The following is a 14,548-nucleotide window of genomic DNA, read 5'->3' on the forward strand; positions in this document are numbered from 1 at the left end:
ACACGAACAGAAATGAACGGGTGCGCCCGCTCGCAAATACCTCGCTCTTCACGCTAAAGTTTTTTTTAATACTTTCAAAAGAGCTATTTATTCTAATTAAACGGTCTTTGTGATTTGGGGCTCAAAGAATTGGGAACAAAATTCAGACTTGAGCGTAAAGAGCGAGGTATTGAATAGATTGGAATGGAGGAGGATCGTGCGAGGCTGTCCTGGTGCTGCGGTGAGCTATTACTAGTAGTAGTAGTATCTTCAAATACGCTAAATCTGATAATCGAAACTTGAATTCTTCAACCCCCTAAGCCATTGAAAAACTAGTTTTGCCGGAGTGGCACCGTTGCTCGCAGCAGTCTAATTATCTGTAATAAGGCCACAATAAAAACGGAGACCTTCAGGGGACATCCCTCACAACTTATCTAAACTTTTTTATTAAATATTTACCTTTTTTAGATAAAATGTTAAATATTTCTTGTCTATCAAGTCTGAGAACCTCTTGTCTTTGTTTTCTGTTTTTTTCCCTTACCATATTTAAGCATGCAGCTTAAGGTAGTAATTATTAGTTTTTCTCAATGAGAATCGCACTGCGAAATTTTTTCATGGTATTCTTTCCCCAAATTCTATTTATGTATTTATTATTATGTCACTTCGTATGGAACAAATTTTTCTTCCATATGGAGCGGAAAATAATTTTTATATAAGAATGAAATAAACTCGAATTGATTAGCGCTATTTATATTTCAAAACAACATAATCTAAGTTTTTATTATCTACATATCTTGTTTTACTATTTATCGTCATTGGTCATATTTTCCGCAGTTCGGTCTCAATTGACGGCAAAGCTCTCTCGGTTCATTACCTTCAATCGATTAAGTTAAAGTATTAAATCTTGTCGACATTATTTGACGATTTGAGTCATAAAAAAAATGCATGACTGTCACATATAAAGTACAATATTCAGTTTCATTGCCATGAATAAATCACTCTCAGGTAGGCTATTACTTTCTCAGGTAACCTAACAATTTTGCAAGGTAACAACAACTTTAGTAACAAAAAAGACAAATAAATCTGACCGGGGAGAAACAAGGGAGATAGAGGATAAAACACAAAGACTAGTTAAAATGAAAAAAAAAATACCACGAAAATATTAAACTAAAAAAAACATTTGCTTTCTTGATAAAAAAAAAGAAGAAAACTGCCAAAAAGTTCAGCTTCCTAAAACTACAACATCTTGTAAATTTAATCATTTATTCGAATTAAATTTTACTAATCTATAGTATTATTTAGTTCAAATCCAGTATTTCTGCTTGATGAGTTCTAAAAACATTAAAAAGCGTATTTTTTTAGGTCTATATGCATTTTTGTTACGCTTTTACATGCCAGAAGAAAATTCGGGGGGGGGGGGGCCAAACCTGGTAACCCCTCCCCACCCTGAATACGGCCTTGACTATACACAATAAAAATACACTTTTCTCGCAAAGAATAATACTTTTCCTAGGCTTTACAAAAATTGTATAATAGCAAGATTATTTCAATATGATATTTAATGGCAATACACATAGTAAAAACTATTAAAAAAAGGCAAATAAATTGATCTGACTGGATCATGGATGGAAACAGACTACTCCATATTGCCTAAACAACAATTGGGGATTTAAAAATATAGGAAATTCCACGTTTTCACTACTTTTTAATACGACTTCTGTCCAGCCTTTTGGTACAAATTTCCCAATGTTGTACCAACCAATGTTTTTACATCGCTTCTTGATGAAGTATTTAGAAAAGGGTTGTACAGACACAACCCACAATATCCTGAATAATTTTTAACCTTGCTGGATCACAGAATAATATTTTTACTATTATCGTGTATTCGCAATAGATCATACAAATTTTTACTTTAATACAAAATTAAAGATTAAAAAAAAAACAGGCCAAAATATGAGTAGAATCAAGAATGTAACCAGACTAGGGGTCGCTGCCATTTCTGTTTTTGGCTAAAACAGAAACGGTGAAAAACTCCGTTGTTTCCGTTTTTACCGAAAAAACAGAAACTGTTTTTATTAAAAAAAAACCGCCCGTTTTAACAAATATTTCCGTCTTTTTTCAGGCACTGCGAGTTGCATGCATACAATTTCACTTGACTCCTGGTAAGTGTAGAAGCAGTGAGTCAAAAAATCTAGCGGAACAGAATTATTTTTTCTGATCTTTGTCTCTCGCTCAAGAAGACTAGAACTGTATCCTCTTATGCCCTGATAATTTTTGCTACTGTGCGGACAGTGCTTATATTTTTAACATTTTGACTTGAAGAGTTTATCCGCAGCCTAGTCATGACGAGGAACTAAAAAACAAGCTGTCTTCTTCATCTGGAGTCAGTGGGCTGACTCCTTTTCTGTTTCTGTTCCGTTTTTTAACTGTCGTTTTTTTTTTACTGTTTCTGTTTTAGCCAAAAACAGAAACGGCTCTGACCCCTAGTTTGGTTACATTCTTGATTCTATTCATATTTGGCCTATTAATATTTTTTCTTAATCCTTAGTTTTGTATTAAAGTAGACATTTGTATGATTAAACAAAAAATAACAAACAAGTTTTTTAAATGTAAGTAAGGAGCGACATTAAAACTTAAAACGAACAGAAATTACTCCGCATATGAAATGGGTTGTCCCCTCCGCAATCCCTCGCTCTTTACGCTAAAGTTTGACTCTTTGCCACAATCCTACTTTTTAAAACAATCAAAAATTTAGCGTAAAGAGCGAGGGATTGCGGAGGGGACAACCCATTTCATATACGGAGTAATTTCTGTTCGTTTTAAGTTTTAATGTCGCTCCTTACTTACATTTAAAAAACTTGTTTTTTTGTTTAATTTCTGAACGTTTTTGAATTAATGCGCGTTTTGATCTTGGCTCTCCGCACATAAATAATTAAAACGAAATTTGTATATTATTTTTTTTTTTAAATGGCTTTTTCATAGTTTTAATCGGAAGATTTTGAGAAAAAAGGAGTGAGGGAGGAGGCCTAGTTGCCCTCCAATTTTGTGATTACTTAATAAGGCATTAACTTTAAATTTTTTACGAACGTTTTCATAAGTAAGAAATATGCGTAACTTACGAATTAACTTGCGTAACGAACTTCTGTATTCGTATGTTTTTATTGCGTATATGAGGGGGCTCGCCCGTCGTCGATACCTCGCTCTTTATACTAAAGTTTAAATTTTGTCCAAATTCCTTAAGAATGACCCCTGAATCACAAAGGCCGTAGAGTAAGTAGTTGTAATTACTAAAAATACTTTAGTGTAAAGAGCGAGGTATTACAAGGAGATAAACCCCTCATATGCGTTATAATGTCTGTTCGTTTTCAGTTTTACTGCTGCTCCTCACTTTCAGTGGAAAAAAACTTTTCATGTTTGTTTTTTCATTGTTTTTTTTAAATAATGCTGGAAAATCCTGCGCCCCCTCCATTGAAAGTCTCTTCCCCCATGAAAAGTTCTTCTATGAAAAGATCCTCCCACTTAACCACTCCCCTCAACTCTCCCCCCCCTAACCAAAAAAATCCCCCTGAAAACGTCTGTACACTTCCCAGTAACCATTACTATATGTAAACACAAGTCAAAGTTTGTAACTTGCAGCGCCTCCCACGGGGACTGCGGGGAATAAGTCGTCCCTAAAGACATAGTTATTAGGTTTTTCGACTATGGTGAATAAAATGGCTATCTTAAAATTTTGATCCGGTGACTTTGGGGAAAAAATGAGCGTGGGAGGGGGTCTAGGTGCCCTCCAATTTTTTTGGTACCTTAAAAAGGGCACTAGAACTTTTAATTTCAGTTAGAATGAGCCCTTTCGTGACATTTTAGGACCACTGAGTCGGTAAGATCACCCCTGAAAAAAAAACAAAAAACAAATAAACACGCATCCGTAATTTGTCTTCTGGCAAAAAGTGCGAAATTCCGCATTTTGTAGATAGGGGCTTGAAACTTCTACAATAGGGTTCTCTGATACGCTGAATCTGATGGTCTGACTTTCGTTAGGATCGTATGACTTTTAGGGGGTGTTTCCCCCTATTTTCTAAAATGAGGCAAATTTTCTCAGGCTCGTAACTTTTGATGGGTAAGACTAATCTTGATGAAACTTATATATTTAAAATCAGCATTAAAATGCGATTCTTTTGATTAACTATTGGTATCAAAATTCTATTTTTAAGAGTTTCGGTTACTATTGAGCCGGGTCGCTCCTTACTGCAGTTCGTTACCATGAACTGTTTGATCTATTGCAACTACACGATAATAATAAAAACATTATTCTGTGATCCAGCAAGGTTAAAAATTATTCAGGATATTGTGAGTGGTGTCTGTGGAACTCTATTTTAAATACATCATCAAGAAGCGATGTAAAAACATGTGTTGGTATAACATTGGGGCGTTTGTACAAAAAGGCTGGACAGAAGTTGTATTAAAAAGTAGTGAAAACGTAGAATTTCCTATATTTTTACATCCCCAATTATTCTTTAGGCAATATAGAGTAGCCTGTTTCCATTCATAATTCAGTCCGGTCAATAATTTGGCTTTTTTGAATAGTTTCTATTCTTGTAATTGTAATTCTTGTAATTCTGTGTCTATTCTTTGTAATGCCATTAAATATCGTATTGAAAAAATCTTGCTATTATACAATTTTTGTAAAGCCTAGGAAGAGTATTGTTCTTAGCGAGAAAATTGTAGTTTTATTGTGTGTAGTCAAGGCCGTATTCAGGGTGGGGAGGGGTTACCGAGTTTGGACCCCACCCCCCGGAATTTTCTTCTGGAACGTAAAAGCGTAACAAAAATGCATATAGACCTAAACAAATTTTTAATACTTTTTTTTTAACTCAACAAGCAAAAATACTGGATTTGAACTAAATAATACTGTAGATTAGTAAAATTTAGTTCGAATGAAATGGTTAAATTTACAAGATGTTGTATTTTAGAGATGAACTTCTTGGTAATTTTTTTTTTTTTTTTTTATCAAGAAAGCAAATGTTTCTCAGTTTAATATTTTCGTGCTTTTTTTTTTCATTTTAACTAGTCTATGGGTTTTATCCTCTATCTCCCTTGTTTCTCCCTGGCCAGATTTATTTGTCTTTTTTGTTACCTTGCAGAATTGTTACCAGAGAGATGAATAGCCTACCTGAGAGAGACTTATCCATGGCAATGAAACTGAATACTGTATTTTATATGTAACAGTCATGCATTTTTTTTTTATGACTCGAATCATCAAATAATGTCGACAAGATTAATTAACTTTATTGAGATGGAGCCTTTAGTTGTATCACATACTTGAAAAGAGTTAAGAGCCATTCCCAATTTCCAAATATCATTTAAGTCACGCAATATTTTTCGACACTTTCCTTAAAAAAAAAAATTAACCATAAATAGGTCATTTAACAATTTTTAACTGGTTAAAATGACCTTAGAATGGAGAAAAACAATTTTAGGATATAACTCGCCTCTATTAATATTTAGAGCTAAAACAGAAAAAAAATAACAAACAATGCATCGGAAGCATCTATTGTGTTAATGGGTTATCAAGTAACGAGTATCTTGGAATTTTTCATTCATAAATCATTATGGATGACTGTTTTATGAGTCTTGCATAATTTTACAAGACATAAGAACTAAAAGAATTTCCTTAGACAAACTGCTGCCAAATCTCCAGATAATAAGATTAATTTTTAACAGAAGGATCATTCAGTTCAAACTGTCCATGTAGTAAAAATAGAACGCACCACACCGTATCACGCTGATTGTTCCAATTTCATGTGCTTTTGCGAAAATCAAAAGAAAATCAATGAAAATAAATAAAAGTATCCTAAGCAAATATTCATAAAAGACAATAGGCTGACGAATTACCTGAAGAGGATAGGCTGGGTATAAAATGTTAGAGCTACTCCGATGTTGTGAGATGGATTGGGGTCTCCGTTCCGTCATAAGCTCCTTTCTCCGCCCCTATCCCTAACAAGGAAATCCTTCTTGCGAGACCTCATAGTGGCATCAGGGTGGGTTTTTCACGAGTTTTCCTAACCAAAACCAAAACTGCTAACAGCGCTACATGGTGACCTTGAGGAATAACACCCCTTGAGGAATTTATAGCCTAGTAAAGGACACATCATTTGTACTGCAATTTTATGAATTGATAATTCATCTGGTTTTGGTCCGCTTTGGTGGGCTTTTATGGGCTGACTTACCTCTTCCTGCCTAAGTGATCTATTATGGGTTACCTCTTCATTGCAGCATAATATTTATAGGTACTAATATAGAATGAGTCGGAGGTAATAATCTTGGGATTGTTTGAGAAGGATTTTGATTCTTGTTGATAGAAGAGCATCGCCAAGTGTGGAAAACTATGTTGTGGCCAATACGAATCCAGGATTGCACAAAGCCTCCATTCATACTGGAGATCAAGGGACTTCTTGCTGCCCGGTTCTAAACCGGCTTAATATAATCGTAGATTTGAGAAGATGTCTTAGTCCTCATCCTGCATTGGTTTCAGGACCATTGCTTTTCCTGAGGCCATAATAATTTCAATGATTTAAAGAATATGAAAAATGCAAATTGGAATGTCACAACGCTAAAAAACAAGTATTGGGTCAACATTTTGACAGCAACAGTTTCAGAAACTCATATCCCAGGGGTAGGAAACATGAAATTAGGTGATATAGAATTTATTTACTCTGGCAGAAAGGATGGGGTGAATAGGCAGGGAGTAGGGCTCATGATATATAAGAAAGCTGATAACTCTTGTTAAGGTTGGGAAGGTATTAATAATTAAATGCTAGTTTCTCATTTTATTACTAAAAAGGGTAAAGTATCAGTCATTATACTATATACCCCTGTAAAAGCGACTGACGGAGATAGTATTGACTCACATGTATGGTAGAAATGGTAGTAGTGTCAATGTTTAATGATACTTTCCAACTGTTCAGAAACTTTTGTCTTAGGGAAGAAAGTCAGAAACACAGTCAGGAATATTAGGGAAAATGCTTTATGTTTAATAGAGAGGAGGAGTGACTTGTACATGAATCACTTGAGTCATAGATGACATGAAAATTTAAAGAATGTAAAGAGAATTGAAAGATTAAAATATGAATTATGGAGGTGCAAAGTGGAGACCATGGATAAAATTTCTGAAAATCTGGAAGATTCAGCCAGACTGCATGATAGGTAAAATACTGAACTGGCATGTTAAAAACTGAGAGGGAATAGTCAATCTAGACTTGTCACAGTTAAAGACAGGAACGGGGCCACAATTAGTGATAAGGGAAGAGTTAAAGAGAGAAGGGCAAAACAATTTGAGAATGTGATAAACCATGGTAGAGATACAGGAAAATACATAGAAAAGAATGAGAAAGTTGGTGACACTTTGGATGCGAGGGATGATTTATTTTGTGAGTAAGAATTGGTCACAGTACTAAAAGCATTAAAAAAAAGTATTAAAGCTCCAGTGTGGTAAAATGAGTTTTTGCCATACTATCAGCTTTTAGCAAATATTAAAGCTGATAGTGTGGTAAATGAGTTTTTAAATATGGTGGTTATGAAGTTAGAGATGAATTATTGAAAACAATGAATACGAGTTTTGAAAAAGGAAGTGCCTAACGATTTTAGGAAAACTTTAATTAAACTCCTGTATAAGAAAGGTGATAAGAGTGAGATTGGCAATTACAGAGGCATCAGCTTGGCTTCTGTTGGAAGCAAATTACTTAGTATGATGATACTTTTTAGACTAAGAGATGCTGTAGATAAAATCTGAGTGAAGACCCGTGTGGTTTTATGAAGGAGAAAGAGTGTCGACTATATTTTCACTCTTGGATTAACAATTGGGAAGGGCCTGAGTCATCAAACTCAGTTTCATAGATTACGAGCAAGCGTCTGATTCACCTGATACAGGAGCTTTAACGAAAGTAATATCATTGTATGGTATACCGGATAAATGATTGTTGCTATGTTCGAGAATAACATGAGTTCGATTAAGGTAGGGAATGAGGTTAGCAGCTGCTTTTGCATTAAATCAGGAGTTAAGCAGGGTTGTATTCTATCCCCATTTATATGGATCATTTTGATGGACTTTATCAGGAGCACAGGAAAGGCAGTGGGAGGACTTGGAAACAACTTGGGAAGTAAAGCTCTCCTGGACTTACATTAAGCTGATGATTTAAGTATACTAGATGTAGGTGTTAGCAAAATGAATGAATTTTCGGAGGTCTTGAGAGCTCAGGGTGCAAGAATAGATTTGAAATTAATGCTCGGAAGAATAATTCACTAAGACTAGGGAAAGTTAAGGAGAAGAGGTGATGTTGGATAATGAGAAGATCGACCAAGTTGACAGCTTCACTTATATAGGAAGCATTATTAATAACGATGGTGAAATAACGGCAGTGAAAATTTTAGAAGTAGAATAGCGAAGGCCCAAGGTGTTTTTTAAAAGTCGAAAAAGTTTACACGAATCAACATTGGAAGATTTGAAGCTACAGTAATGACAGTGGTCAAGTATGGTTCTGAAGTGTGGGCGCTCCAAAAAACGGAGGAGGATTTGCTATATGTTTTCCAGAGAAATTGCCAATGAATTGTTCTGGGTACCCGACTGACTGACCGTATCTCAAACAGTAAGCTGTGCTAGAAAGTGCTAAGACGAAAAATGGCTTAGAAACGTTCTATGGATGAAGGGTGACAGATTGCGAAAGATTGTCCTTGTCGGCCAACTAACTAGGGCCAGACGAAAAGGAGTCGTGCCCGAATGGGCTGAAGGGATTTCGTAAGAAAAAATTTAAAGGAAGTGAGGACTTCTTAGGAGGGTGTGAAGAGAGAGACTTCGAATAGACCTGGATGGAGGAGGAGCGTGCACACCTGTGTTGGCCTCAGGTGGCTTGGTGCTGCATTGAGTTGTTAGTAGTAGTAGTAGTATCCAAATCATCATATCTTTTTTTCTTTTATTACTAACTGATCTTTCCTATGCTAACTTGATGCAAAACGTCGCCTTTTGATCCTAACAATGGATTTTATTAGCAAGACACACTGCATCTCCATTAATAACTTTCTCTTTGATTTCATGCAACGTAAGTATGTTCAGCCGCAAATTAATTTTTTTTTTTCCATCAGTGAAATATCTTCAAAAAATACATCCACAGTCAAGGAAAAAGGGGACTGGGCTTGTTTTACAGCATTTCGATTTCGTAATTAGTCTTTTCGCTTTATTTTCTAGCTATTACCAAAAAAAACAACAATTTATATTATTTTATTTAGGCGAACTTCTTTTTCTCGTTTGCTTGCGAGAATTATAGTAAAACTACATAAAACTTGTACATAGAACTACGCACCTTTTCCAGGTTTTTGTACTGCATCGTAAAATTGTTTTGAGTTGTGTTTTGTTATTATTGTAAAAACACAGGGATCGGTACAAAACCGGCACTGGTAAGAAAAAATACAAGTAAATCATTCTAATTTCTGATAAGTCTCAAATCTTTTCACTAAATGTGAACATTTACATTCAATATAATTGTTTTCTTAAAAAACTTGTAGCTGTAATTGTTTTTCTTCCCCCAATTATTCACCTTGCCGTTAAACTAACAGCTCGGTTGAAATACTACATTAGGAGTTTCACTATTTTATGGAAAGGAAAAAACTGGAAAAATACTCACTTGAGATAGAGGAGTCTTGCTGCTAATGGTACTCTTCTCCACGTTGTTATTGTTTTTGGGAGCATGCGAAGGGGTTTTAAGAAATTTTACATTTGACATTGAGCTGCTAACTGCTATATTTCTTTCCTTATAATATTTATCCGTCTCTGGGTCAACGACTAGAAGTTTGGTTTCATTAGGTACTGCTTTTATCTTCTCAATGACCTGTAAACAAATCAAATTCTTCTTCAATCAAAGTCATTACTTATTGAAAACAATTTCTAAAAACTTAACTAAAGACCAAGACAACTATACAAAAAGACAGAAAAAAGTGCAGCCAAAGCAGGTTTAGTAAATGCTAAAATCGCGCCAGGAAAAAGTCTTAGTTGTCAAACGTGATCATAACTTTATAGCAGTAGTTTGTGCAAATAAAAAGAAAGAAAACAACAACATGTGTTTGAATACATAAACTTCTTACATTAACTTACATTAAAAAAGGATTAATTTTTAAGTGTAAACTATGTTGAGACTAAATATAAATCTTTACCTGGATACCATTGCAATTTTTCAGAACCACCCTAGAGAAATAAAGGTTTTACTCTGAAAAATTTCAGAAGCCTTAAAATATTAGAGTTGAATCCGATCAGCATAGAGTGGGAGTTTGCCCATCCTACCTGCAGAGCATCGTAGCGTGGATGCATGGTAGGTGACATACGGTGTCGGCTACAACCTCTTTTGATGTCTACCCTTGCCTTAGCTGTGTATAAATTTGAAGGCGTTCTTATCTTACGAATCAATATTGTCTTTGGAGAATTCTTGTCTCTTATATGGACAAAAACAAGTTTGCAGCTGGTAATTTCTTAATTCATAAGACTAGAGCCATGCCATAAATAATTTATGGCACACATAAACCAAGCAAAATTATCAGGTTAACAACAAAATCGAAAACGGTCCATAAGAACACGACTAGGCACTCAGAACTTTATGGAGGGAGGGGGATCAAACATTATCCGGGGAAGGGACTGGGGTATGGAAATAACTTTGAAGAACCACTGATCTGCACTTTCTTATATTTAAATATCAATTTATAAAGTTTTCTCAACCATCTCATCGGGGAGAATGGTTTTCAGAAAAGTCATGTAGATGGGTAGTATGCAGAGATATGTAGTTATCTACTAGCTACAAGTAGGATATGGGTATGATTAGCTTTCTTATAATATGTTCCAGAGATCTTTGGCTAAGGAGGAAAAAGAAAGGAGGAAAAAATTGGAAAGAAATTGAATCTGTTTTCTAAAACGAAGATATATTCTCATTGGTTAAAGATTAAAAAACACTTTTGTTTTCTTATAAACAGCATTTTTCCATAGTCCTATTCATAGCAAAACTACCAAGTGGTTTCCTATGAGACCCTGACCCCAACAAATGTTAAGTTCAGTAAAATTAAAATTATTTGCAAAATATAGTGGCTCTAGATAATGATATATTTCACAAACAAGAATTGCTATTAATAATTTTTTGTTGGTTGTGCCTTCCTTTTTATGCTTCAAACAGTCATGGTGATGAGAAAAAACCTAAATAATTACACGATTTGTTCCAAGTCATGCTGAGAAATTTTGGCATAATAATGATTTGACTAGATAATTGCCAGACCACACCATAAATGGTAGAGGAAAAACTTTAATGGTAGCTATGTTGTTCTAATTGAAAACAGCAATTATGGTAGATGTAAGGTGGAATTATCATAGTAGTCAAAATAACAAACGATATGAACTAAAATTATAATAACATCAATAAAGAATGGATTAACAGCATCTTCTATTGATGACAATTGATATAATGAAGCTGTACAAACAAAACAAATCGTGTTGGATACGGCCAACTTTGGTCTGAAATTAAAAGATCCATTTTTTTATTAGACCATCGTTAAGAAAGGATATGAAAATATTCGCTGACAATACAGTATTTTCTCCTAATTAACATGTTTTTTTTTAACCAAGTAAGAGCGCATCAAAGAGTTGTCTTATATAACTGTACAATAAAGGTCAAATTTTTTCCTACTCATGACTTTTAATATAGTAAAACACCAAGCCTTATTTAGCCACCTTTGAGTGACGGGTAAGTCAAATTCGTAAAATTGCTGGACTTCCATTTGTTTCTCTGATGCAAAAGCAGAATTACTGCCATTTGAATTACTTTATTCAGATGGCAATGTGCAGTACGGCCAATATTAATTTTTCTTTTTTTATCATTAATTTATAAATTAATTTATTTTCATACTTTATTTATCTGAAAGAATAATAAATAAAAATATGAAAGTTGAAAATTTGAAACTTGCAATATGAAAGTTGAAAATTTCGGTTCCCCTCCCCGAGTCTAGTTAAAGACCGCATCAAGGGGGGATAATATTGATTTTTGTTCAAATGGCAATTATCCTTAGACAATTTATTTTCCTTAGACCCTAACAAGCGGAAATAATGCCCGAGGCCCTGTATATTCAAACTTGTCTATAAAAACCGATTTAGCACAACAAGAGCACAAAAATTATCCTGCTTGGAATTTAGGCGACTTTGGCAATATTTAACTTTCTTCTTCAATATTTAACTTTTTTAGGGGGTCATATTTTTTTATTAGCCAATCATATTGATGATTGAAGATGGATCTTTTAAAATTAGGGAAGATGAAAGCTATTAACAGTAGAACCCAATGAGTATGCTTAAATCTGATAAAAGATTTGCAAAAAATATTAGAAGAAAGAAAGAGAGGCTTAATAGAATTAATGCATAATTATCTATCAGATCGAAAAGTTATATACGAAAGTGGAAATTTGCATAAACTACAAAAGTCTTGCCCACAAGTTGTAATTCTATGTCCTTTCTTTGGCTTGTTAATATTAATGATATTCTTGAAATGAAATTAAATGAAAATTATCTGATTCAATTATACGCTGATGAGATATGTGCTTTAATTACAAAACGAATGTAAGTATACTGGAAAATGTAGCAAATAAGATTTTCGAGAGTTTTGATAGATGGGTATTAAACAATAAATTAACATTTGGCACATAAAAAACAGAGACTGTTTTATTTTCAAATAAACATAAAACCCCTCAGGTTAATTTAGTATTTTGAGGTGGCGCTATTGAAGTTAAGGATAAAGTTTGATTGTTGGGAATAATTTTAGATAGGAAAATTCTTTGGACAGAACATATAACATGCAAAATAAATGAGGCTAAGAAATATTGAGTCGTCTTTTAAGAGCGGCAAGGATGACTTTGGACTTAAAGCCTTTCACTCTTAGAAAATTAAGTCAGCAATCGAGAGTACTATTTTGTATGCGGCTCCAGCATGGATTGGGGCTTTAAGAAAAACAATATATAGAATGTGTTACAGTCAGCAAGATGTTCAGTCCTTATCATTTCAAAATCGTTTAGAACTGCTCAAAATCATGTCGTTACATCGCTTTCTGGTATCCTTCCAGTCGGTCGAAAAGTAATAGAATTGGTAGTGATAAGGTTTCTTAAAAAGGGACGTCCCTCTTGTTAGCCAGATATTGTGTAGCCTAGTTCTGATTTAAATAGACATTCTGTAAATCTTAGTGTTTTTACCGATTAAATAGTTGCTGAGTTGCTAGGATTTGGGTTTTTGATGGAAAATCATTTATCGCCATTCCAACTGAACCGTAGTGATTTAAAAAATGCTCTATATTAAGGTACCGTATGGTATCATATGTAATATTTGAAAATTATGTGAGTACTTGGCCTGGTAGTTTTATAAGACGTAAAGAAGATCCTAGAAATCAAATAGACATAATCGAACAAAATAAAATGGGTTGGAAAACTAAAAATATGTTTTGAAAGGGCTGAATTGAAATATTCAGGCTTAGAATTTTGCTTTGTCTCTTCGATTTCTAGGGACCGAGGGTTGAAGCAAAGTTTTCGCGAAACTCTTGAAATTAAGAAAATTTTATTCAAGAACATAGCTTTAGAAGTTACACGGGTGAATTAGGGTTGAATTCTATTTATGACTGTTTATTAAAATCAGATAAAGTTCAATTCACCCAATGCGATTAAATATCTAGTATTTTTGTGAGATTTATCACTATCTATTAAAAGGATTTTATCCCTATTTTAACTTTTATTGATTGTCATGGAAAGGTAGTGCGATCTTCGAAATTATCTCCTATAGACATTCGCTTTGGTTTTATTCTTATGTTGTAACATCAGTGCTGGAAGTTTGTTTATAATGTGAGTTGTTCTTTTTTTGTGCGTTTAGTTGTCGTTTTTTTGTGTGTGCTATTTTTTTAAACAATTTTTTTGTTTCGTTGAGAAAGGCTCTCGGAGGCCAAATTATTCGGATTTTTTTTTATTGAAGTGTTGTTTTCTTTTCTTTTCTGTTCACTGCTTTGTTGAAATTAAAACCCATTTTTCTGCTTATTTTTTACATAGAATTGGCAAAACCGATAACCCAACGTATGTGAATGTGAATGTATAGAAAACTGTGAGCATGTCCTTTACGACTGTCCTTTTTATGTTCGTCAGAGGTTTGATATGATTTTGAATTGAGAGAATATAATGTTAGCTTCCCGTTCGATTTAAATGTGATTATTGATGAAAAAAATAGGAAAATAGTGAAGAAATTCCTGTATAATACTAGTAGGTTAAATGTTTGAAGTTATTGTCAAAGTTTTCTGAGGATGGTTTAGTTAACGGGCAGTTTTTATAATTTTTTTGTCGTTATATTGGTAGTTTGTGTAAGCATTTTAGTGTTTGTGTATAAATGTAGTTATGAGTATTGTAGTGTAAAACACCTGTTTGGTGGTGCAGTCACGTAATAAAATATTCATTCATTCATACCAGAAGAAAATTATCAATACATCTTTTTTTTCTCTTCAGTTGTCTATTTCTTTAGGGCGAGTGGAAA

At 34.0% G+C, this 14,548-nt stretch overlaps 1 protein-coding gene across 3 annotated transcripts in view; it reads right to left on the bottom strand.

Annotated features, from left to right (window-relative positions):
- LOC136027186 (Na(+)/H(+) exchange regulatory cofactor NHE-RF1-like) overlaps window positions 1-14,548 on the bottom strand; it is a 95,390-nt gene that overhangs the window by 24,777 nt on the left and 56,065 nt on the right. For all 3 annotated transcript variants that reach the window (XM_065704195.1, XM_065704196.1, XM_065704197.1), the window contains one exon: window positions 9,651-9,854. In XM_065704195.1, the coding sequence (XP_065560267.1) occupies window positions 9,651-9,854 (204 nt within the window). The remainder of the gene's footprint in view (window positions 1-9,650; window positions 9,855-14,548) is intronic.

The sequence above is a fragment of the Artemia franciscana genome, chromosome 5 (genome assembly GCF_032884065.1).
Source record: "Artemia franciscana chromosome 5, ASM3288406v1, whole genome shotgun sequence".
NCBI classification, from domain to species: Eukaryota; Metazoa; Arthropoda; class Branchiopoda; order Anostraca; family Artemiidae; genus Artemia; species Artemia franciscana.